The sequence below is a fragment of the Ciconia boyciana genome, chromosome 5 (genome assembly GCF_034638445.1).
Source record: "Ciconia boyciana chromosome 5, ASM3463844v1, whole genome shotgun sequence".
NCBI lineage: Eukaryota > Metazoa > Chordata > Aves > Ciconiiformes > Ciconiidae > Ciconia > Ciconia boyciana.
Window position 1 is genome coordinate 26,260,621 of NC_132938.1, and position 26,345 is coordinate 26,286,965.

The 26,345-nt window shown below is 37.8% G+C and overlaps 1 protein-coding gene across 1 annotated transcript; it reads right to left on the minus strand.

The window, feature by feature from the left end:
- On the minus strand, positions 1-24,649 carry TMEM156 (transmembrane protein 156). The gene is made up of 7 exons (XM_072862978.1): positions 24,550-24,649; positions 21,012-21,290; positions 19,198-19,449; positions 17,001-17,108; positions 13,716-13,820; positions 8,215-8,319; positions 1-108 (listed from the first exon to the last, which is right to left on the minus strand). The coding sequence occupies exons 1-7, from the start codon at positions 24,647-24,649 to the stop codon at positions 95-97; spliced, it is 963 nt and encodes a 320-aa protein (XP_072719079.1). The 3' UTR covers positions 1-94.
- Positions 24,650-26,345: the final 1,696 nt, after the last annotated feature.

A 26,345-nucleotide genomic window follows, 5' to 3' on the forward strand; every position in this document is an offset into this window, starting at 1 on the left:
AAAAGATGGGCACCACAGCTTCACAAACAGGAAATGGAGATGCTTTCTTCTGTGGTGTATGATGTGTCTTCTTTCATCCAACAGTAATCATATTTCATATTGCGAGATCTGAAGTGAAAGAAAACAATATCAGAAAAAAGAGGAGGTTAAAAAAGCAGTCTTTTCCAATTTATCTTAAGTGTCATTCTTTTGACTTTCACAATAATGAATTCTCCTCTTTATTGCAAAAGAAAACAACAATGCAACTAAGAGGCAGACAAAACAGAAGATACACATCGGATTGGAGTACAAGACTTAAGGATGGTACCTGCCAACAGGAGGGTGGTTTAGGTACCTGCCCCACGCGAGTATGATATAGGAACCCGAGTGAGAAGCACTGCACCTTACTCGCTCTCAGGGAAGCTTGGCAACCCAAGAGCAGGCAGAGCCAGAAGCTGCCCTAGAGAGTATTCACCACATCCACCAGGCTGCAGAGCACCAGCCAGGATGCCCTTCAAGGGTCTCAAACTGGGTTTCTGCAGAATGTCTCCATCTACATAGGGTTCAGTCTGGAACTCTCTTTTAAAGGTAGGTGGTGATTGATCTCTTTCCTTCAAATAACTGAGCAGGCTTCACTCTCTTCTTCTCTCCTGGCAGCTAGATGAGGGGAGAAGAGTTTTGTGTGTTATCTGCCTCCACTCCAGAATCTCTTGCTCTGTGTTAGTTCCTCCAGCAGCAGAGTGTTCAGAAGTAAATCTGGGGTATTAACAAGGTCTTACTGCAGCTGAGCCAAAATAAACTAAATTATCCTAATGGGAAAAAATAAAAATAGACCAATCTGAACCACCAGCTGGATGGAAGAATTTGCAGACCTGTGCCCAACTGCATTTCCCATACTTTACTCCTGTACAGTAGGACAAATTTGGAAATAATGAAATAAGACCAGCTTTTTCCACATTGCCAAGTGAAAAATACTCCTCAGTAATCATCAATGAGACTTCTGAAATTTGGACTGCAGCTCCCAAAGTAGCACGTGATGAGGAACCTTGGAATGTGAAATGCCCAGACCCCAATCAAGCTCATCTTTATTTTTTAGGGAACTATACAATGCCTGGGGTAAAAGCACAGCATTTCTCTACTTCTTATTCTCACACTGAGTGAAAAAGCAAATGTAGCTTGTTGCCCATTCTGGCAGTTCATGTAGCTGCAGGCCCAATAACAACATCTGTCTCCCTTTTCCTTTACATCATAAGAACTGGGATAAGAAGTGTTTCTTTGGCTGTGAAATCATACTGGAGGCAGCAGCTGCTGAAGTGAGCTAGCAAATGACAAGTGTAGGCAGGATACAATGCATGAAAAATTGATGCCGGCTAATGGAACAGGGCGTTTAAACAGCCTGCACAGTGCCCATTACAGTCCAGTTCTGCAAGCCAGCAGGAGTGCTTCCCTTCAAAAACCTCCAAGTGTCTGTTTTGGAGAGAAATACATCCTGGCATGCATTTTATGCAGAGCCCAATAATTGTGCCAAGTACCCTGGAATGTGCTCAGCAACCTGATTCTGTGAGCTCTTTCGTACGGAGAGTTTTCGTTTTAATGTATGATTAAGACTTGAATGTATTATGGAAGCAGAAACAGAGGAGGAAGTATCTTTCATGCTTTTAAAAAAATAAATATGTAATTGAGTGACTGCATGCAGTCCTGAAAACAATTTAAAGCTGCATGTGGACATAAATCTTTTTTCAGAGTTGTCTACAGGAATTCATGAAAGCATAAAAAATGATGTCTTACAAAAATGGCCAACTGGCAAACCCAGTATGTCAGTACTAGTAGGAACTTCTGCCTTCAGCAGCATCACACTCAATTTTAGATGACTTTCCACACTATCACCAGCACTATCACTTCCGAGCACCGAAATGATGCTTTTCAGAAAAAGTGTCAAAAGGATAATTAGAAGGATGCCAGCAATTTAAAATCACATCTACTGTTCTTTACAAATACATGGATGATTTATAAAAACAGCTTAACTGTAATCTTCCCCTGGCTCCTGAGCACACTTGGTATGTGCCTGTGCTAGAATGTTTTGAACTACAAGTTTCACTGTTTCCCCCCACATAATTTGTATCTTCTGTTGTTTGTGTGGGTGTCTTGCTCAAAGACAGAGAGAGGGATTCTTTTAAATTTGAAAACATTTTTGTAAAGCCACAATCAGATAAGGAAAAGCAGGCAAAGAATATTTTAGTTGCCCTTTCTGTTTGTGCTACTAAGTTCTGCAATGATGGCATTTAAAGACCTCTTCAGGAAGGCAGCAGGGGCCTGAGTCAAAGCCCAGGTAATGCCCTAGGTGGACCTGCATTGAATTTTCCTGGTATTAGACTGGACTCTGCACAATTAAATTTCTCAATTGCTAGGGCAGGGTATCCTTAGAAAATGACAGCAGTGATGATACTGTGAATGTAGCTGGATAGGAATTGGCCTCTCATACACTTAGTTACTTACTGGTCTCTTGTGCCAACCACACCACATGGGAGGTTTCGTGTGCACGTGCTTTTAGATTGTAAGAGAGGAAAGGGGCCCATCACCTTCTTTTATTTTACACTTTCTGTGAAAGAGGTTTTCACCTTTTTAGCCATATACATGCTTCCCCTGTGCGTCCTCCCTGTCAGTTACCTGTCATCTACCTTATGTTCCAGTTTTATAATCCATTTCACCTGAAGATAAGATTGTGCCTTAAATTCTATATTCACTGGGAGACCACTTGTCTTATCTAACCATACAGCTACACTGTCAGTCAGAAAGAAATACAGAGATGTGAAGCACCTTACGCGTTCAAGGATCTCAAAGCTCTTTACAAAGAGAGATGGAAGTGCTGATGGCAAAAGGCAGTGTACTAACAATCGTTGGCAATTGCTGATGTGGAACTTTCATTAGCTTTCAGGCAGCCTTTGACAGGTCCACTGGTTTTCTTAAGAGAATTAATGGGAGGCAGGACACTAAGATTGTTTCCTCTTGTCCTTGGAGCATTGACTGTCAGAGACTGATGCAGTAAATGAAGTGTTTGGGGTAATAGTGACAACAGCTGACAACAGCTAACAACAGCTCAGAGCATGACACTGGACACTTTTTACAAAAAAAACAAGAGTCCACAACAGTTGGCTTTAAGACACTGAGTTTTCCTTCTTTCTTTCCTCATAAAATGGCAGCACTTCATCCAGGAACTGTCAGGTCTGTATCTGTCTCTAATTTCCCCAAATAAGAGAGAACACTGTTCTGTCCCTAGTCATTCATGAAATCCATTAATGCTCCTTTTGATTCAGAGAATACAATGCTGCTTCCCCTTAAACAGGCAGAGGACAGAAGTACTGCAGGAGAGGGCTCACAATTACTCTTCATGCTATACATATGTGATTTTTATTCTGCCCTGACCACTGTAAGATCAAAGTGCACCTTTGGTATGGAAGAGGCCAGCGAGACCTGCACAGCCAGTCTGCCTGGACTCCACGTGGCCCTACCGCTGGGGAAAGACAGACCGCCACAAGGGCAGGACACAGACACAGAGAGGTCACTCCTTGGGACAGGCTTTCTTAAGCCTCCAAGGGAAAGTTTAGCCAAAGTCTTCCCTAGGTGACAATGATTTTGGGGCTAATCATCAGCAAAATCATCTTGCTGAATGCTCTAATACCTTCAGATAGGCTGTTCACCATATATACAGGTGTTTTAATGGACATGGTGATTTGACTCTTATTTGCCCACTTTTATTTCTTACTCTAATAATTCTTTGCCCCCACTGTTTTTAGAGAACAGCCATTGAATCAAGGACCTTCAAAAATGTTAGTCCTCTTATGGTTTCACATGCTGCATTATTTTAACTAAATGGAGCTAGTAGCCTCTCTTCAATATCTAAATTCTGTATTTATCCTTCTGGTCTGCTCTCCCAGATTTCTTGCTATCAGTCCAGCTTCCTGTTTCTGTCTTTTCATCTGTCACAGAAGAGAGTATTCGCTTAAAAAAAAAAAGCAGACCCAGATATATATCCTACAGCATTTTAGAGCTGCTAAAAATAATAGTTGATGCAAGTAGTGCTTTTAAAGTTAAAAGTACCAGTTGATGCAAGTAGTGCTTCATAAATTAAAAGCACTACACAATCCCTGTTTTAGCTGAGGATAAACAGTTATCACCATGGTGCAAATTAATAACGAGGTGTCATCGGCAGAGACAGAACAAGTTGGGTCTCCAGAGCCTTATTCTAGCGTGCTGTCCCCTGAACAGCATTTCCTCTGAATGAAAAATATTTGCCCTGAATAAAATGTTCATGCTTCCTATCTAAATAAACAGCGGCCTTGAAATTTACAGTAATTAATGTCACTAAGGAAATACATCTACAGCTGTCATATGTAAAGAGAGGACTGTCTTAAAGCACTTGAGAGACTTGGCTCATTCATTTTCTCCAGGACGGTTGCTAATATGGTGGTTTAGTGAAAGATGGCAGAAACAGAGGAGTATTCTTAACTTCAGCACTCATATGTAATAATAATAGTTACCATGAAAATACACAGAGACATTAAGTGACCTATGCTGAAAAGATTCCCCTTTGGCAAAGGTACAAGTGCAGAAGTTGGTACATTTTTTTACTAGCTGAATTAGCTGTCAGTGTGATAGTAACCAATGAACAGTAAGTAATGGAGCATGTGCATGCATCTCTGTGTGCACACACACAAATACACACACATATAGATATACAGATGTACACACACGTAGGATGTAAGTATATTGATAAACATGACCGTGCACATGTGTGTGGGCATGTGTGTGGTCATATGCTTATCAATATACTTACATTCTATGATCAATAGCATTGTCTTACATATAAAGACATTAAAAAGACATTTTAAAAAACCATAAAAAGAAACGTCTTTTTCTGACATGAAAAGAAAAATTCAGCAGAAAGTAGCAATGTGTCATTGATTATTGATCTCTCTCCATATAGTAACAAGACAAATACTTCCCTGTCACAGATTGGAACAATGAGCAAATAATATGCCTTATACTTTGCTCTGGATTTTAACTTCCTAAATTCCTGTGGCTACAAACAATGTTGTCAAGCCTTTCAGCTTTCAAAGTGTTGGGTAGTTTTTTTGTTACTGTGTTTCTCAGTAGCAATAATGAGGGTGACAAGAGTGAGCCTTGCTTTTCCATTTCATCTCCTTAAGGCTGCTCTTATACCTACCACACCTACTGCATAGCTAGCCTCCTTACATGAAAACCAAATAAACACTCTGTGCTGTGGTTAATGCTTTCTCTGAGTGCAGCTTCAGCTGGAAAGGAGGGAAAGCATAATTCAAAAGTGGTTTGCCTGTCCTCATCTTGCCTGTTTGATCCAGAGCAGGCACTGAGGTAACTCTCACCAACTGGCCTGAAGCCAGAGTTGAAGCAGAGAAGGGCAGATGTAAGCACTACCCCCAGTGGAGCTTTCTCAGGTTTCTAGCTCAGTCTAGAAGCCTTCCTTGTTTGAGGCTCTTGTATCGGTGGTCTGAAATGCATGTGCCTCAGGGGAGCAGCTGGTAGTGTGATACAAAGATGATGCTTTTTGATCAATAAGCTCCTGGTATGCACTTCTTATCTCCACCCCACCTCCTTCTTGGGAAAAAACAGGTTTTATCAAGTTGATGGAGTCTATAACTGTCTTTGGCAATTCCGGGAATTTAATCATCTTGGTGTTTTCAGTCTCAGTACTCAGCTGTTCATGTGCAGCACTTCCAATACAGCCAGCTCCTCCCTGTTGGGCAAACTAGTCTTTAGTAGCATTCTAGAGACTTTATAGAGACAACCCTAGCACTCATGAAAAAAGTAGATCACAATCTCCTTCCACAGCCTAGGCAACCAAAAAGACTTCTAGCTAGCAGGCTTTCCTGTAACTGCAGTGTCGTTAGCCACTGAGCCACCCACAAACACAAGTAGTAATGAGTTGAATCTGACCTTATCTGATGAAGGGGGAAGTGTTTCTTTGCAGGAAGTGAAGCAAAACTAAAGCAGAAAGTGCTTTTATTATTTTCACAGAGTATTTAGCTTTGAGACAGTATTCCTTTGAGAAATGTTATTCAAAACCCAATGTGATGAAAGGCAAGATCTAGATGTAAGTGGCCTCTCCAGCCACACCTTTTAATAATCTTTCCACACAATGTCACATAACATTACAATGTCATGTATTCGGCATTAATCCCACGTATCACATCCAGCTTTCACCTCACTGCCAGCAGTCCTTCTGACAGGAAGACTGCATTATGACCTGGAAAGCAAGCCTGCTTCTATACACCGCAGCGCTGGAACAAGGTATTTGGGGTCCCTCAAGATACCTAATCTTTTTCTTTCAGTCACTGACCCAGAGATTAAGGAAAGGGATAACTTCATCCCAAAGTGTCCTGGATCTCATATATTGTCTCACAGAGCAAACAAAGATCTGCAAAGTTGTTCCATCTCTTCTTTCTACCCTTTAATACATAACACTTAAGACAATGAAAGCAAAATGAGTGCTAGCAGGTCAATCCGAATGGTTACTCCCACCTCTAGGAACACAAACATTAAATTTGCATGGGAATGGGCCATGACTTTTTTTTCTGCTTCGAAAAGATGAGTTTTGGTGAACCCAACATCCTGGAAGAGCAAAGCATGTTGCTGATCAGCTATAATACTGTATAAATGAAGGCACTGAATACTAGTGAGCACCCCCTTAGCAACACATCCTATTAAAACCTTAGAAATGTCTTATGTTTAACCCGAGAGTAAATGCTCTGACAGGACACAATTAGGGTGGGCAGGTACGTGAAAGGCAGGGATATAAGAAGATAAAGCTTTACCTGAAAGACAGTTGACAAGTATCAGAAAAAGAAATGGTCTAGTACTGAAGTGGTTGGGAGGAGTCTCTGGAGAAAGGAAGAAGCTGCTCTACGGAAAGGCTGATGAGGTTCTGGGAAAGGGCCTGCTCACTCAGCAAAAGCTCGTGATGTCCAAATGGCAAACAGCTGAACTCGGATGATCTGAGAACTGCTCTCATCTATGTCATGGCCTTCCCAAGTCATGTTATCTTTTTCTGCTTCCTGATATCCTCATTTTAGAATAGTAATAATGACAACTTTCCACCTTTGTAAGTCCTCGTAAAATCTATGGATGGGAACTACTTAAAAAGTGGTCAGTATTTTTAATTACTATAATATGCTGTCCTGTAGCCCAGCTAGTCTCTCTCAAAAGCCAAACAATAATCTAGCTGAATTATTAATTTATTATGGCAGTACCTCATCTTTTGTCAGCAATGCTGTCCAAAATTTCTTCTTTAGCTCTGCTCTCAACAAACAACTTCATTGTTTATGGTTCCACATGAAGCACAAAAATCAAACCGCTCCTCAGTACATCAATTTTTTTAACACATTAAAAAGATAGCATAACATGATATTGAGTTTTCAATAAAACTCCATCCAAATTAAATAGATGTAAAGAAGGACCTTCTTAAGCTTTTAACCTAAAAAATTCACCATAAACTGTAATATAATCTGTGCAAGTAGCCATAACCTTGTCTATGCAATTGATATATTAGTAGTCTGTATTACTTATTCAAGTAGCATCTGTTCCATTTCTAGGCATTACAAGTATTGCCAGGAAGAGGTATCTCTTACTGCACATTTATTTTCAGACTTGTTTCCTTACATCTGGACTTCCTGAAACAATTACTGGAGTACAAGGGCTGGAAAAAGTTAGAAGTGGGAGACGAGTTTTAGTTCCAAGCTGAAAGCAACCTTGTCACTCCTTCTGACTGGTGTAATAATGGCAGAGCGATCGATTTCTTTTGCTTGGGGAATTTGATCAGCAAACTATTTATTTCAAATATGTGATTCTCTTCAGAGATCATTTGCAAATTGCTTGTTTCTTCTGCCCTTGTCAGAAACAAATGTCAACATAATGCTGAAGTCCAGGACACCAGAAAAATAGTGTCAGAATTTGCACTGGCACCTTCAGGGACACACAGGGTTTAAAAGGCTAACACATTAGTTTATAGACGACTCTTGGTAGCAGAAGGAAAATTGATTTTGTTTCCCTGCGACCTAGCTCTCACAAAACACATTTTCCAGTTTGTTGTCTCATATACTTGGCTAGAAGAAGTAGTAATTTATTTTGAGCAGATAGTGCATACTATTAATTCTAAAAATATGAGGCAAAACAGAATAATCGGAGTTGTAAGCTACTTACCTTCTACAGTTGATGCACCCACATGACAATGCTCTTGTTCAGGAACTATAGGCAGTATGTTTGTGGTCTGTGCAGGAAGTGGAATCTGTTGTTTGCTGGTTTTCACTGTTGAAAGTTAAAATCATTTTTATCAATAATCAATTAAACAGCAAATACCTCTGCAGAGTGTTAAACATTGAATCTGCAAGTTTGAAAATAATTGAGACCTATCTGAACACAAAGCAGAGGTGGACAGCCAGCTTTTCAGTGGGATTTTAGTGCTTAGAGATACAGATACATGTCAGGAACTCCTGGAAGTACTAACCACGTTTTGTATTTAACTTCCTCTTGTTACTAGTGGGACTACAACATGCTGATCCTAAGTCTCCCTGGGAAGCAGCTTGAAGGTAGGCAACTAAATTGCTCTTGGAAAATGTTCTAGTAGTGAAAATACAAAGCATGCAAATTTGGGGTTAACTAAGAGTCTCCTAAAATTCAAAAACCTACAGTTTGCCAGTTAAGTGGAAACAACTGAAATTTAGGGTGTGAACTTTCTGATTCATTTTCACATAAGGGCAGCCCAGATCGCCACTCAGGAACATGTGATGAGGCCTCAGCTAACTTGTCATACACACAGGGAGAGCTACTGGGTATAATCCAGTTGTTAACAAAGATGACAGCGTGCACCTCAAAAGCAGGGAGCGGTGTGGTGATGCTTTTAGCACACTGGCAACACAGATGCTGATATGATATCTTACTGGGATACAGATAAAGAAATGCAGAAATAGCATTGTCAGGCTAATGAAGTCAGATTTGTTGATATAATGCATTTTTCAAAGAACTACCGCAGAACACAAATAATATCTTAACTCCAGGTCCATCCTGTCCCCAACCATAACTTCTGTAAACCTACAAATGGGTTTTCTACCGAGTTCATAACAAGAGGATGAACCGAGTCACTTATATGTAGCTACATCCCTTCTCCACTTACTATATCATTTGGGCTTCTCTCTTTACAAATGCAATTTAAAAGTAGGGTTTCGATCTTGGTAATTAAGCAACTGAATATGAAAAGCAAAGATAAAATAAAACTAGGGTAGTTTTAAAAACAGCAATGGATCTTGTTTCACACTCAGGATGAACCTGGAGAGAATGGGAATGTAGGCTGATTATCCCCTCAGAGCCTGTGTGTAACACTGTTCTGCATGCACGCAAACTGAGCAGAGAAATGGCCCCTTGTGCATCAGTGCCCTACTGAAAGCATACAGGGGTTATGAAAAGCTCCCTAAAATTACCTGCATCCTATAGATTTTATCTTCCTTTCTGAAACATAAAAAAAGACCCAAAGCAGTAATAAGGCTTCACATTTTTCTCTGGAAATGTTGCATCTCAGAAACAGGTAAGTCTGTGTTACATATTGAATACTGTGACAAGCTTTGCTTTTCCCAGCATTATTCATCTAAGCTGCAGAGGAAAAGACAACTATTCAGCTGTGTCAGGAACTGAGAAGGATCAGAATCAAATAGGTGATGCTTCACTTGGCCAAGATTAAACAAATTTCTCCTTTCTTGGCTTTGCATCTATTTGCTGCTGTAGAAGATGTCTCTTGCCTGTCCTCTTTGCTAAAAAGAAAATGTGTCGCAGAATACAAGGAGTGAGTCTGAATTCACTGGGATGCCAGCCCTGACACTACTGAGCCAGTGTTTGCTTCTATTTCCAACCTGTCAACTAACCTGAAGCTGTAGCAATACATCAGAGAGATGGCAGAATTTCGCCTATTTCCTCTAATCTTGTAGGAGAGGAACTATTATTTTAATAGGATAGCACAGAAAACAATACAGGAATTCAAATGACTGAGAGGAAATTTGTCTTGTGGTTTCTTATGTGCCAATTACAGCTGTCAGGACCACTTATATCAAATGCTTTGGATGTCACAAAATCTAAACAGTCCAGAAAACAACTGCAGGCCAGAAACCCTGAGGTTTTATTCTCTGAGTCCTGGTTGTCACCATGACCCTACAATGTCCTTCTTTCAGGATGAGTTATAAAATTACCATCCATCAGAATTAACTTTGCATTACTGTGAGCCAGGCAAGTGAGTCAGGGAATCCTGTATTTGTATCCTAAAATGTAATGCATCAAACTGTGACTCTGTGAGCCAATGGAGTATCACTGAAAATGAGAGAAGTATACCATCTGAGCAATGTAAAACAGGGCATTATGTTTGAACTAAGGTTGCCCACACAGACTGTAGAGTAATAACATGATGATATTAACAATATGATTCCCTGTCTGCATGGTCCCATTCTAGCATAGGAATGGGAGCAGGCCTTTTTTCCAATAGACCTTACGCTGCTTTCAAAATAGGATAAAAATAAACAAGGAAAATAATTCTTATGCTAGGAAAAGAAGGTCTAAATGGGAATTTATAGCGGTAGACTTCTAGTAATATAAATTCACACTTAAGTATAACCATATAATTATATTAATGAAATTTCCAGTATGAAAAGACCCTGCTAGGTAGATTCGGTCTAGGTATTAAACGCCCTGATTTATGCAATCTGTTTTCTGTGCAACTTCTTTTTTTTTTTTTTTAATAATCTAGTGTACAGTTCACACACGTTGGCCTGCTCCCAACAAATAATTCTGTGCCATGTCCCCAGGGTTATTTTTTTTTTAGGATACAGCTATATGAGAATAGCTATACTTAATCAGTTACTAGTAGTTGAAAAGGTACTAAAGTAGTTTAGGGAAAGTGAGCTAAGGGAAATATATAAGAGGTAAGGGTAAGAGCAGGGTAAGTATAGCTGCCTTCCCTTTCTCTGGAACTGAGGCTGATTTAAGCAGTAAGCCGCACATGACAGTTTAGCAGTTTCTATCTGAGTTCTTTCAAAATACTGTGGGGAATACTGTCTAGTCCTTCTAATTGCTATTATTAATTTATTAAGTTGTTCCAAAATCTCTTCTACTGCTTCTTCAATTTGAGAAAGCTCCTCAAATAAATTCTTGCAATAAAGGTCTCTTATGTGGGAATCTCCCTAAGATTCTCTGTCGTGAACACAAAGCAAGGAATTGACTTTTCTTCTACGGATTAATTTCCATGTGCTACTACTATCAAGTCCTATTTGATACAAAAATGCTCTGTGTCTGGAAACACAGATCAGCCACTTAAAGAACACTTACTTCTTGCACTGAAGAAAAAGCATCCTGTACTCTTTCTCTTCTCTTGTGGCTGCATTTAAGGGCAACTGTGTTTTGTGAATTCATACCATTCAAGGGACTGTTTTACATAAATGCAATGGCAGGAACAGATCCAAAGTCTACAAAACACACTCTGTACAGCCCACGCTCTAGTGCATACTTTTTTGGCTTAACAGCACAGACAACGTTTAGTCAACGTTTATGACCAGAATGCTTTAAGGCTCCCCTATGCTCACTATATGTGCTTAATCCTTCGTAGTACCATGAATTTGGAAGGCTGTAATTTGAATCCTACCCTAGAAAACATACTATACATTTTTCCTCCTTTCCTCTGGCCACCAGACTTAATGGTAATGATTCATGGACATAGAACCACCATCAGTTTCACAAAACTAGCATCCCTGCTGTAAATTATCTTTTTGTAGGACCACAGTGATATTAAGTCAGTAATTTCCTGAGTCTACCTAGGAAATCATTCTCATTCTCAAAGTATAGGTTTCCTTCTTTTTCTTCCGTTATCCTTTCTGAACTTTGAATAACCTTTTAGTAGTACCTATACATCTTTTCATCTCTATGAGATACTGTCACATCCTCTCAAACATATAGTTATTTAGTCTCATTACAGTGTTTCCAGGGTGGTTGTATTGTCTTCAGTGGATCTCAATGTTTTGTTTCAAGATTCCAAGCTATGCACTAATGATAGTGAAAATATTATCAAGGGCTGTCGAAGAAATCATCTATAGCTATTTATAATCCACTATCACAGTAGCAAATCTTAAACTTAGTAACTGTGGAAAAAATGAACTCTTTACATATGGTCTTGATTCCACTTTAAATTATATTGGTATAAATTGGGAAATTGACTGGATTGGATTATGCAGGATTGGATTATTCATTATTACTAATGAATTATGGTGTGTGAAATCAAGGAATTTCATATTAAAATAAAACACATTATAGTAGTTCATACAACTAAACATCTTTCTGGGTTAAATGGATAGATTGAAGTGGGAGGAACATAAAAGTAAGAATGACAGACCAATATGGGATTCCTATTCTCTTCAGTAAAATCTAGTAAAACTAGATTTGAATTTTCATAAAACTCCATTATCAAAAATGCCTTTGGATATACAACACTAAAAATGCCATTGTGAACATGCTGATAAAACAGGTATGGTATTAGTGAAGCTACTCAAGACAAAAGATGTCACAAAGACAATTCCTTTCCTGCGGGATGAAAATAATGAGCTCATAAATACATCTTAGACATAGCCAGTGCTTTAAAAGCAAGGAGCATAAATTGTACTCCCAGGAGAGTTCAGACAGACAGAGGGCTATTCACTCTTTCCTAGGTAAAATTGAAATGCCACGAGTTACTGAGTTGTAGAGAAAAATTATTGAGTCTCCTCTTACTCCTGAAGAACCGACAAAACAAACAGGCAGGTACCCAAGCCTAGCCAAATTTAAAACCATTTTTTTCATTTGCTGGCTTTGTAGTTCTTGTTTTGGAGGGAGGTTGGTTTGCCATTCAGAGCTATTATTCTATATGTCCATGTTAATCTTTTTAAAGACAGAACTCCCTTCGTGAAACCAGAATCCATGGAATTTATTAAAGCATATGACTCTTACAGCAATATCAGTAACACTCAGAGCTACAGCTGCTAATTTCCCCTCACACAGATTTGTTACCAAATCATAATCTCTGGAACCAAAAGTTTGAGTTTAGCCATGCCATTTAATTTATCTGTGCTAAACTTACTACACTCTCAGAAGACTACATTTTAATTCCTATCTGAGACTAGAAAATTGTAGTTTGTGGGAATTTTTCCCTAGAAATAGGCTACAAAGTGCCAGCAGAGTCATTCTCTGAGTCCTGCTACAGCCATTCATTCCATCCTTTGGTAGCAGATTTTGTCAAGAGTCATAAACACATAGAGCATACATACACGTGTGTACATGTCTATATACTTTTCATACACACACAAAGCACTCAGCTGCCAAACCTCAAATGTGGTACACAACATGATCAAAAATAAAAAGGAGGTGAAAAACCCAAAGTTGTTAATGCAACACATTTGGAAGACTGGGAGAAGCATTCCCACATGATATACGTAAGTCTTCTTGTAGTTTCATTGTCAGAATTATTTATTTATGATATAAAAATGTTTCCATAACATAAGCCAGCTCAAGTTTGTATAGGATCAAGGTATCTCTGAAACAAACCTGAAGCATTCTCTGACAGGAAAGACTTAAAAGGTCTTTCTTGACCTCCTCATGCCTCAAGATTTGTTAGGTTTTTACTTTACCTTTATATTACTTACCAGGAAAAGGATGAATTTTAGTAGCAGATATGGTTCTTCTTGCACGTCTAGAACTCTTTCTTCTTAGAATAGTACAAACTGCTGCTACTCTGTGTTTACAATCTGTTTTAAACAAAATGCGTTATCCTCAACTATAGAATTACATACGGCACTGATTAGACAGAGTGCTGGGAAACACCTTATTCTTAAACTGTTAAACACCTTCCATAAAAAAACAGGAAGGTTTTGAAATAAGGTGATGAGGAAAACCTAGAGCCAAATGTTTTATATTTTCTTGAATTAAATTTTCTGGAAATTTCATTCAGATTTGCCCCTTTCAAATTATTTCCTCCCTCCTCTATACTTTATACCTTGAACAAATTTTGGAAGGTTGTCAAAGAAGTACATGTTCCAGTACAGGTTCAGACTCACACTGCTGACAGTGGAATAGCAAGGATGGAGTGTATTAGCATCCTAGGAAGCTGACAGATTCTTTGCAAGTGTGCGGTGTTCATCTTTGGAAACACAGTTTGAAGGCAAGCTCTACACCACCCAGAGAGAGAAAGAGAGAGCTGGGCTGGACACCTCTGACTGTCCTCAGCACCCGGTTCATAAACTCCTCAGTCTTTCTACCCTTCTGCTGCTCCCTTAATACCGTGCTCTTGGTGGGGTTCTTGCAGTTGATTGTGCAACTGTTATGGTTAGCCCTGTTCTACAATGACAGCAGTTCAGGGCTCAGCCAGCTTCTGATGACAGGCTCGCTCTGATTCTACATAACAGAATTTATTTTTATCTTTTTCTTTTGAGAACACTAGAAAACTTCATCTTCAAGAGATTCATTAAATTAACATTATTTAGGTCATGATTTGTTTATGAATAGCCAGCGGAGATCTAATGTGCTGAAGCCCTAAGCATGCACTGTAACTGTTAATGTCAAAGGAAGCTCTGGAAGTGGTTGTAAGACAAGAATGGAAGGGAAAAAGCAAAAGGACTAATTTCTAATTTAGCTCCTTTGTCATGGATCGATAGTAACCTCCACCAAATTTATTTGGATATTTTATTTTATGCACTCATGGAAATAGCTTCATTAATGTTTCAGAGATTCTCAAAGTCTGCCTAGCAGAATGTCTTGGAAGGTCTCAAGAGGAAATTAATAATTCTGTATTTCTTAACAACTTTCAGCAGTGCTCAGAAATTAAGAGAAAAACTACTAACTAACTGAATTATGACTGTAAAATTCTTAGCAGCTGTTTTAGGCACATTGTAATATTCTGCTGTGTTCCTTGGGCAGAACTGAAAAAAGCAGTATGTAGACTTGCAATTAAAGGTGGCATCGTAATATATATACATAAGGAATACAACCCTTAAATCTGATTTTTATGTGCTTGTCTTTCCGTCAGTAACATATTGATGTTGTTTATAATGTTATATATTGTAAATTTAACTAATAAAAACACTATTCCTCTATTAACAGAAAATGTATTCTAGAAGCAAATCAGTAATTAGAAGCCTCAAAAGGGCATCTTTTCCTCCCTGCTTATGCCCATGACAATTCTGAAAAACCTGCATTTAATAGAAAACTGATGTTTAAGAATAAAGGCAGTAAATCATTAATCATCACTACTAATAGTTCTGCATTCAAAATGGGATGTTATGACTCAAAGTATAGAAAATCATACTCATGACATTCACAAGTAGCTTTGAAATTGCAAATAAAAGTCCTTTAAATTAGAGCATTTAATAGCCCACTTACAAAGACCTAATTTACACTTTGTGGGATTTTTATATAGATAAAATAGGTCTCAGAATTTGGGTCTAGCAATAAGTGAAAGATCATGTATTTTAACCACGATGATCTCATAAGGAGTTTCTCTAATCATTTCGGGGGAGGGCACAGATTTGCCATTTTAAGCAACTATTTTGCTTATTCATTAAAAATATATGCATAAAATATTTACATTCTGCAAAAAAATCACAGAAACATTTTGTGGGGGGCACTCTTCTTCCTTCTGTTCAGTTATGATTAAAGCTAGACTCCTATTGCTCCTTCGTTACAAACCTGCCTATGGCTACAGTAAGGATGATCAGGGGAATGGATATGGCTTACCATTTTTTTATTCCCCCTGTGACCAAGGTCTGCATTCGGCGGCTCTGGGCTACAAGGGGAATGGACATCTGCCTGGTAAAGCAACTAAATGCTGGTTTCCTGGAGGCATTCTGCCCACTCAAGGCTGACACTGGCAGAAAGTCTCAGGAAATTGCTGTGAAAAGCATCTAAGGGCTATTATCTTAGTAAAAGAGTAACACTCTTTTCACACTGATGAAAGGGACCGTGCTCCCTGTACCACCTACCTCTGCCAGGATGCAAAACAAAGACCAGCAGCTGACAAGCAGTCAATTTTCTGCATTGTTTTTGTGCAGAGGACTTTATCTTGATTGCTCAAAAGTCTCCTGCTCAGGGTACTCCTACACCTTTTTTCTTGCTTTCTTCATTGTATATTGCTAGAAGAAATACTGTAAATGCCGATTTCAGCCTGTATCCCAAGTGAATTGCATAGGAAGAGCCTGTTTTGCCTGGTGAAGGCATTCTGTAGAAACAATTGTTTCAGTCTCTGAACTAAGGCCAAGTTCTTTCATTTCACAGCAAAGTTTTAATCACTTGGAATAGTCAATAGTGCTGATTCAGAAATCACAGCACTATCTTCTTTGCTGAAATAACAGCAAAGAGAAGAAATGTTATCTGGGCTTAATTCAGCTCTGGGGCTAAGAAGGCACAGTTTGGTTGACCTGTATGGGATTACACCACTGCTGAATTTAGATAACTAGTTTTCAGGACAGACAGCTGAGTGCATATGTCCTCATATCTATCCTGTAATTTTTCTTGACCATGACCTAGATGAATCATCTTCAGGAAGGAAAGGGTATTTCAATCTGCTTATACTGGTCATTGGAATTTCTGCTTAAGAACTTCAGCAAAGTTGAACTGTAATTGTTTTATCTACTGGAATCAGTCTGAAACCAGAAGTTCATATCACTAAGGATCATAGGCCAGCAAGCATCTGTCAAAAAAACCATATTTCATTCACCATCAACAAGCTTGGATGTGCATCCACAATTCAGAGGTGAGATGTGATAGCATCAATCATCTGAGTATTTCAGTCCCTCTATAAGACACTTTTACCATATTACAATTGAAGTATTGGTGTCTGAACCACATTAATAATCAACAGCTTTGTTATTGTAAATTAATACATCTTTCATTGCATAGAAATTTAAATTCATGCAGATTAACTTTTTGTTACTTACAGTTTTGCTCATTTTCTTGGACTATTTTGTAGATGACGATTGAAATAGTAAACACAAAAACTACTGGAATCATAGTGAGCCAAATGATCTTCATCATACACATTGGATCTGCCCATAAAATGTAGAAGAGAGAAAATGAAGCAGGAAATCACTGGCAGAAAAAAGCAGAACAATCTACCTTGGTAGGTTTTTGGAACATGCCTGCACCCACAGATGAAAATTTAAAGCAAAAGAGAAGATTATGGCTTTTTCCTTCAGCCTTCTTTGCTGTTTGAAATTAAGTTTCCTATCTAGAATTTAGCTACATTTTCACCTATCTATCTCCCCATGTCTGAAATAGTTGTACGTAGCTAAGTGAATGAAAACTTTTCCTATTTGTATAAACTGTTATATGCAACTCAGCCAGGAAGAAAATGCTTCAAAGATCAACATTATATTTAAGGTAGAACAAGGGTAATATATATCCCCTCTTCGTTTGGATGGAGCACAGAAGGAATTGGTCCACTGTCCAACACTGACCTGTACTTATATTCTCAACCTCCTGGTCTATCTTCATATACGGGAGAAGGTAAGATTCTGCATATAGAAATTTTCTTACCAAAGAGTGAGGTAATGCCACCAACAGGACCCCTCTGGCGAGTTCTTTTAACCAAAGCTGCCTTGGGGGAGAATCAGCATGGGACTGGGTGTAGGAGGTAGGCTGCTCTTTCGAGCAACAGCTGCTGCAGAAATGCACCCACATTCTGCAGGGAATTAGTTCAGTAACTAGTACAAGCCAGGACTATATACCATGGAGAAAGGACGTGGGGAACTTTCCTCCCTGCTTGTCTGAAAAACCTTTCAAACTTCTTTGGCAGCTGCATGTTAATGCATAACTTAGCACTGTCAAGTAACTACTTTAAAAACCAATTATGTTACTATGACTCATGTAAAATCAAATTACAGACTATAGCCAAACCACTGTTTTCCTTTCCTTGACTTAGAACAGTATAATTAGACCTACATGAACTTCCCTTGTGTATCTTCTCCACTGGGAAGTCATGAGGTAACTGCCAATAACCCCATGGCTCTTTGAGGTAAGCACAGATCATCCCTCCTAATTCAGAACTAAAAATATATTTTATACAGTTATTTAGGCTCCTTTCAAACAGAGTCTACCCCATCTTGTAGTGACTTGTAATGACTTGTATATCAACCTTGCCCAGTCAAAGCCCTGAGTGCCTCTCTAGCCTTGTTTTGAAGTAAATAGAAAACAAGATGCACTGTTAATTTTTATTGTTAATTTGAGATAACTACTTCCCAGGTAAATCACCATTAGCAAAGGGTGGTTAGCTTATAGTTTTGATACAAGGTAGCAGGGCAAGTTACAAACTATACTCCTCTTGTAGCTAGACCTACTTATTTAAAAAAAAAAAAACTAAGCTGCCCTCTCTTCTCTAGGATTTTACCTGGACTTATTTAACATAGGTTTACCCAACTCCAAAACAAGTATTCCAGCAAAGGTACAGCATAAAATGCATTTGCCATAAAAAACTAAATTAATGTAATAATTCAGCAATTCCCAGATGGCAAGCGTTGCATATAGATGTGCTGGAAGCCCTGACCATGGTCAGGCAATCAGCCAAAAAGCTCCTGCAACACAAAGAAAAATTTAAAAAGCTGACATGCTGTCCTCTGGGAAAACTAAGCCTAGTTCAGCTGAAGATTTCTATTTTAAGTGTACTGTAGTAAGGCTGTATAGTAGGATATTGCAGTACAACATTGAAAAGTCAAACCTGTCTCCTGGTTCTTCTGACAGTGAAGTTAACAGGAATTTTTTAATTTACATCCAAGACAACAGGGTTATGCCATTATGGGGGAGGGGAGAGGAAAAAAGTAATTCCAGTTTTTGTCATACATGCAATTTGTGAGACTGTCACCGCTAAGCAGAAAAATGTACAGACGCTTACTTTGCTGTGTTGCTTTTAGGAGAGAAAAAGCCACAGCTAAACCTCCTTTAAATCACTATAAAAACTGTCAGTTGCCTACTAAAGATGGTCTTTTACTAAGGGATGATCAAAATTGTACTCGTTTCTTGTGAAATACTTAAATACTTTCAAATGGTTGCTGCAAGCAGAAAACTACCCACTGGAGATTTTTTGCAAGATTCATATTGTTTCTGGTTTGATTTCCATTCTGACTCTCCTTTGTAACTTACATTCCACGTAAGACTTCAGTTGCAGTGAAATATTTATACAGTCATTTTGGTCTTCCATCATGGCTACTAGACAGGAATGATTTAGGTATTCTTCAGCTGCATTTCTTCCTCCGACTATAGAATTGTTGATGTGGATTTCCAGCAGGTAGTAAGTATTATACTTGACTTCTTCTTTCTCAGAAACCGTAGTGAAATTAAAATATTTACAAAAATAAATAACATCTTTTGCTTCAACTTCAAGTGAGCCTTTTGCTTTTGGAACTAAAAGTTAAAACAAAACCGTTATATAACATGTGGTAGACAAAGAGGTGACTCTCAGAAAGAACAACAGAATAAGTTCTCTGTCTCATTTGCAAAAACATACAGTAGGCTTTTACATTATTGACTATAATAAAATGGACAAAAGGATACCATGTAAAGTTATTCTGAACAGATCTGAAGAGTATTGATTATCTATACAAAACATATTTCCCCTGCAAATTATAGCCCCTTTTTTGCTTTACTACCAGCTTCAGAGCTTTTCAGTTTTTTGTTGTTTTGTTGTCTGTTGTCAAAGGTAACAGAGACAAAAATCAGGCTATGAAAAAAATAAAAACCAAGTAAAAGCCATATGATGATAGAGATTTGAAGCGTACATCTAGTCTACCTGCTATCAGTTGCAAAAGGTCCTTGTTTCACTTCAAACCACACAAGCTGTGAGACTTGCACAATGATAAAAAGAAACATAGGTAGGTGAAACATTGTCAAAAGTCTTAGACTTGTATATGTATCACTGAGAACAGAGTTTGTCCACCTATTTTTTGTTTTGTTATTTTCTGTTCTTGTTAAGACAGCTATTTTGTAATAAGAAAATGATGATTTGGAAAAGAATTGCATTTCTTACATTCAGGACTTGGCCTGTTGCCCCTGTTGCTGACAATGTTAGGAAAGCAAAATTCAGAGGCATCCTCTTGCACAAAAGTTTCCAGATACTTTGTAAGTGTTATGGCACAGAAGGAATACGCTGCTACTGCTCTGGAAAGATGTGGATGTTCCTGAACTCTTCTCTGTATTGCTGTGCCAGTCCTTATTCAGTGCTGCCTTCTATGAAACATGCAAGGCCATTTCTGATACTACACAGTTGTGGGTATCATAGACCACAAGCATAAAAATGGTTATTTCTTGTATAGCTGCCATCTGAATAGTTGCCATCTTTGAATTAGTTCTTCAGATACTTGCTCACAACCTATCTTCATATAATAGCAGCAATCAACATGTCGAGTTCCTCAATGACATTTAAAAGTTAATTCAGCATGAAAACTGATCAGAAACTACAACTCCTTAAAAATAAATGAAATATTTTAGAAAATTTAGCAAGAATAAAAAATGTAAAATAATAAAAATGGGGATACAAGAGCGTTCATAAAAGCCAGGTGGCAGAGGTCAAATTTGCAACAGAAATATTCCAGGTGGCTGCTGGACAAGGCACTCTTTTCTCACAGCACCCTCCTTCCAGACCAATACAAAGTCCCCTGAAGATAATGACACCCACACACACACAATTTTATACAAGATCCTCAAAGAAAAGAAATCAGCATTTTGCTACCGACATGTTTCACTGACAGCCAGGAGTGAGTGCCACTGAGAATCTGGCATAAAACCTGCATTTTCTAGCCATGCAAAGACAAGCTAAAAAACCCCATTGTTCATAGATTTTCAAAGACCATAGAGAACCAGCAGCATATTATAATTTTCTTTTAGCTACCAAATGAAAACACGTCTTTTATGTTGTAATTAACTACTTCAAAATTAGGTATTTCTCTTCCCCTACTTACTTTTTTTAGCTACTGACCCTGATCCTTGATGATCAACATTCATATCTCTCTTGGATTCACACCCTGTGTGTTTAGTATGGGACTGTTGTTCCCTCTCAGAGGACTGGCAAATACATGGAATATTTTGGAAATTGGAATGGTTTACAATAGCCTTCAGTAAAATAGTCTGGTTTCCTCTTTGTTGCAGTGATCTTTTGCAAGAATTGTTAAAAGTACAAAGTGGAAAAGTGGTGTTATTTGATGAACAGGTATCCACACATGACACAATTACAGTGTTAGCTGCAAAAAAAAATAGTACTATATTAGCAAAACAGTCATACAGGCCACATGGACAAATACGTGCATGGAAGCATCATGATACTTTAACCATCTTACAATGAGATTCACTTTCTTTCTTGAGGGTTATGGCAGCATACTGAATGCATCAACAAGTGAGAAAAAGCAAGCACAGAGTCTTCCCACACCCTTGATGCTGGATTTTATTGCTGAATTGTATGAAATCTCTTGTAATACTAATTTGAATTTGTGGTGATATCTAGTCACATTCCTGTTTCAAAGCTGCTCCAATTTGATTGTGCTTGAAAAGAAGATGAAAGCACTCATGTTTGGAGGGGGAACTTAGCTCTGGAACCGTGCAGTTGCAACGTACCACTGCAATCATGTTGTAAAACAGCTACAATCAGAATGAAAACTTTCTTTCCAATGACATTGAAACCACGCAGTGAAAATACACAGAAACGCTGCTGAATCCTCTGACTACGCCCTTCACGTTCTCTTATATTCAGTCAACAAACATGAATCTTAATTATGACCATTGGTTTTGGTATTCATAGTCAAATTTCAGTATCAAATTGCTGTAGCTAGAGTACATTAATGCAGTTCTGGCAAATAGCAAAAAACCACTTAGAATTAATTATTAACGAGTGTTATTTTAGCTGTCTTCCACATTAAAATAGGGCTTTGCTGTACAAATCGTGCATTTTTACTTGAGTTAACTTTGAAATATTTTTTCAACATGAAAAAAAAATTAAGAATAAAAAACTTCTGGAACCCCAACATGAAATATGTATTTATGAATACAAATAACCACTTCCTGGAGTTGATACAACACTAACCTACAGTTTTGTAGCTGAGCTTCCAATTCTAGTAGTACCCTTGCATCTCTATGAAGAGAAAATTTTGCATCTAACTCCCATTATGAGTAACTGGAGTAATATGTTGATAAATCCTTATGTATAGAGAGAAAAACATAGCCTTTAATTGCTCCAGTGCTCAGCTGCAATCTGACAGCTTCAACAGGCCACCTGTGCTCACATCGCAGCAGGCTAACCTCAGAAACAGTTCAGTGAAAGATTTCAGACAGGATATAGAAATAAAATCCAAAATCCAATGCCAATTATCTTCATTTTACTAATGCTACATCAGAGAGTCACAAACTCCTTAGAAAACATAATAAATTGAAATGTAAAATACACATCCTATGCAGGTAAGAAAATAATTCATTTTAATACAAAAAGGAAAAATGTCAGACAAAATGTAGGGCTTGATCTTTCCCTGAGGCAAGTTAAAACATTTTCCTCGAAACGCTTAGGATCTGACCCACACAACCTGGAGTGCAGCAGGCTCTTGAGGTCAAATTCTTCCAGCTGAAGGAGGCGTTTTGTGCAGAGCTTCTCTGTGCAGATGATCCAGGAGCAGAAATGGATTGCCTGTTCCGCTCTCATGGCAAGGCATGTATGCATCTGGGCAATCAGTCTAAAACCACTGCTACAGCTCTCAAGGTCAACTAACAGTAATTCCCTACCATACTCCTTTCACCAAGAAATTTGCATGCAGACTTGGGAATCCACTGTGTTGTGACAGCAGTCTATGTACAGCACTATGAAGGCCATTTTGGTCTTGACACACAGCTAAACGGGCTCCAGAGCTGCCTGTGAGCCATGCTGTAGATATGTAACAGGCCTGTTATCTGAGTGGAAAAAATTTGAATACTGTCCTGTTACGGAGGGTGCTTAGCATCCTCTTGAAAGCTCTCTACTGAGAAAGCCATTAAAATTACGATCTATCATCAGTAAACTTTATTTTCTTCCAACTCACAGGACTATGGACTTTCTAGGGAGGGTTATATATTGTTGAACACTGTAAGCAGGGCTGCAAAAAGACTAGACTTTCCTAGTGGATTACATGGCAGACAGAGAGCCTTACCCACAAGAGGCTTGCTCCTTACTGCAGGACTGGGAAGCACCCTCCCAAATGTAAACATCACAAGAAATGTGGAAGGGGTTTTGTAAAATCTGAACGTAGACGGCCTGAAGAGTTAAGAGGATCACTGAGTATCTCTACGAAACTGCTGTATATTCAAAGATCTGTAACCCACATGCTTAATGTTAGAAAGTTCTGTGATTATGAAATTCCTTTATTAAGCCTCTATTTACAGGGTGGTTTTCCATAGAAAATCCAATTCCATTAAAATGAAATTATTCACTCTTCGGTGTTTGACAGTAAGGTCAATGTTTTCTTCTGGTAATAGTCATGTCATTGTTTAGTTGCACAGTCTTGTGCTAGCAAATACTCTGATTACTTCTGCATGGAGGTGAAACATTAATTATTCCAACATCTTAAACTGACTCATCAATTTTATGATATTCAAAACTTATGACAGCTTACCAAGTTTGTTCATTTAGAAACAATAAAAATCTATAAATTATATTCTAGTTACTGACATGTTTATTCTTTGTGGTTAATGAAAATAGAAATGTAAATACAAGTAACCGAATCTGGATGTATTTTGATATTAATTTTTTTTCAGAAAATTATGCTTCATAAATAATTTATTTCCTGATGCCCGGGAATACACACCATTTGTCAAAGGGATGCTTTTTATTATAACATTTATCTATTCAAAAGCTTACTTAGGAATGGATGTGACAAAACTATTTTAATATTAATTTATTTATGGATTTTTAAGAAAGCACTGAATGCATAACTTCCACACATATATTTTGCATTCATCCTAAATCCAGTATCGACCTTTAGGATCACCAAGATGTATTTGGAATTCATGTGAAAAGATTTGCATCACTCAGTTACACCTATTCCGCTCTACTTCTTGTCAGGTTACCACTGCATATCTCTTTCACAGACAGTATCTCATACCAGATAGTAATTGTACAAAGTTTTATAGGCATTTAAGTATAGAAACTTTTAAAAAGTTATTGTTAAGATATGAGTACCTGCTATAAAAGAACATACGTATTTTAACTACTCTCTTCATGATGAAGATAGTAAAAGTACAGTTACACGGAAATAGTTACCAAAAATTTTGCAGTGTAAGTAAATGAATTACAAGAGCCTTTCAAATTACTGCATATAATTAACTCTGTTGGTTAAAAAGCTAATGAAAAAAATCTATATGCTTTGCAAATTCCACATGAGTACAGCATCCTAACCTTCTCTTTTAGGAAAGCATGTGCCAACTTTTCCACTGCAATCAGACTTTACAATAAGTAAAAGGCTATTTTAAAAGCTGATCACTCACCTTCATGGATTTTGAAAAATTCAGGTAAACATAAAATAAACATGGTAATTATTCCTAGTGCTAATCTGAAGAGTTCTGATTTTCTCAAAAGCAAGCACATGTCACTGAAGCACTCCCATCCAGCATAGTGGTGGTAACTTCCTTCCTGGTTTGGCTTTTAACTTAGTGCAGACTTATGCAAAATAACGTCTATTAATTTCCTTTTTCTAATATGACTTTTCTTTTTACTTCTCTGTTACGTTAAGTTGTAAAGAGCCAAGTTCTGTTCTTACACTGACATTGATAAGGATGATTCAAATGAATACGCTGAAGATAACACTCATGTACCACGATGCAAATAAGAGAAAACTCATGCATAGAAACTATTTTATTCATTTGGGGTAGTTTTGTTTTAGGAACATCACCCCCTAATGGCCACTTTCATATACCTTCTAAACAGTAAATGAATCATCTTTGTGAAGGAATTTTGTTCTCATTTGGCCAAGAAGATTTTTAAAAAATGAGTCAGACCCTCATTATAAAAATGAGTCAGAACCACATGAGTCAGATATGGAGATTTTATTGTTTTATTTACACACATATGCATTGGGGCCAGGGGGAAGATAATTTTATGTAATACAGAATCTTTAAGACTTTAATAGACTATTAATTTGATCATTACAACTTAAAGTTTCTGATCTGGCAAATAAGTGATGTACAAAGTACAATGAACTGAGCATGAGATGTTCATATTATCATTGCTGCTATATTCTTAAAAGACAACAGATGTGTTGCCAATCTGTAAGTGTCTTCAGCGTGTATGTTACTATCCTTTACACCACAAGAAGACTGGATAGAGCCATTACTATTCCTATACATTGTAGTCACAATTTTTCAGCTAAACTTTCCAGTTAAAAAAGTGAAGTCTTTCATTCTGACAACCACCATGATATTCCATAAATTCTTCTTACAGATGAGACTGCAAAGAACATTTCTGAAAAGTTCCAAATAAAAGTACTCTGAATAATGCATATGTAAAAACAAACAACTTGACTCAAATATAGAGTATATACAGTACGAAGGATTTAATTAATTCAGAAAGCTCTCTTCTGATATAGTATTTTCGCCACAACCCATTAAATATTGAGTACTACCAAAATGAGGCAATGCTGTTGAAGTTAAAATAAGAAATGTCCTACAAACCTGAAATGCCCTTCTTGTCATCTTGTTATCTCAGATGATGAGTAAGCCAGGTGGAAGCAAATACAGTATTCATTCTCTAGAAAGACTCTTAATGGAGCTGTAGTGAATATAAATTTGTTAATATGATATTTTAAATGTAGCACCTTTATGCAATGAAAGCGATGAAACCAAAGCAAAATGAACTGATTTTTTTAACAGTATGGTACAACAGAAGTAATAAGGATACAAAAAATCATAGGTATTAATTTAAAAGGTAAAATACACCCACTGCACAATTTATATTTGTCGTCTGTTGGCAAATTAGCTCTACTTTGTGAGAGACTGCATTGTCCCTTAAGTATCTTCCATATCAGTTATTTATATTTTCCTGTTTTCAAGGTTGCATGGTGTTTACCCATCCTTTCTGCCCAGAAGGAATGGAGAAAATACTGGAAAATAACAGGAGGACTTTGTCAAGTAGTACGTGTATCTATCCCTGACTGATACATTCAGACTTTCATCGGTGGTGGTGGTGCCCAAGGTCAGAATAGAAATTGCCCTACAGGATCACACCCAGGTCCAGCCTGACATAATAATAGCCTGTGGAATATGTTGAATTTCAGATTCTACAGAAG

Bases quoted from the DNA above. Each gene is read 5' to 3' on its own strand.
- TMEM156 (XM_072862978.1), bottom strand. From the start codon at position 24,649: ATGTGCTTGCTTTTGAGAAAATCAGAACTCTTCAGATTAGCACTAGGA. The intron at 17,109-19,197 runs GTAAGTTACAAA...TTTTATGGGCAG, and splicing joins ACTGAAGTCTTACGTGGAAT to ATCCAATGTGTATGATGAAG. The intron at 8,320-13,715 runs GTAAGTAATATA...AACTTTCAACAG, and splicing joins TAAAATTCATCCTTTTCCTG to TGAAAACCAGCAAACAACAG.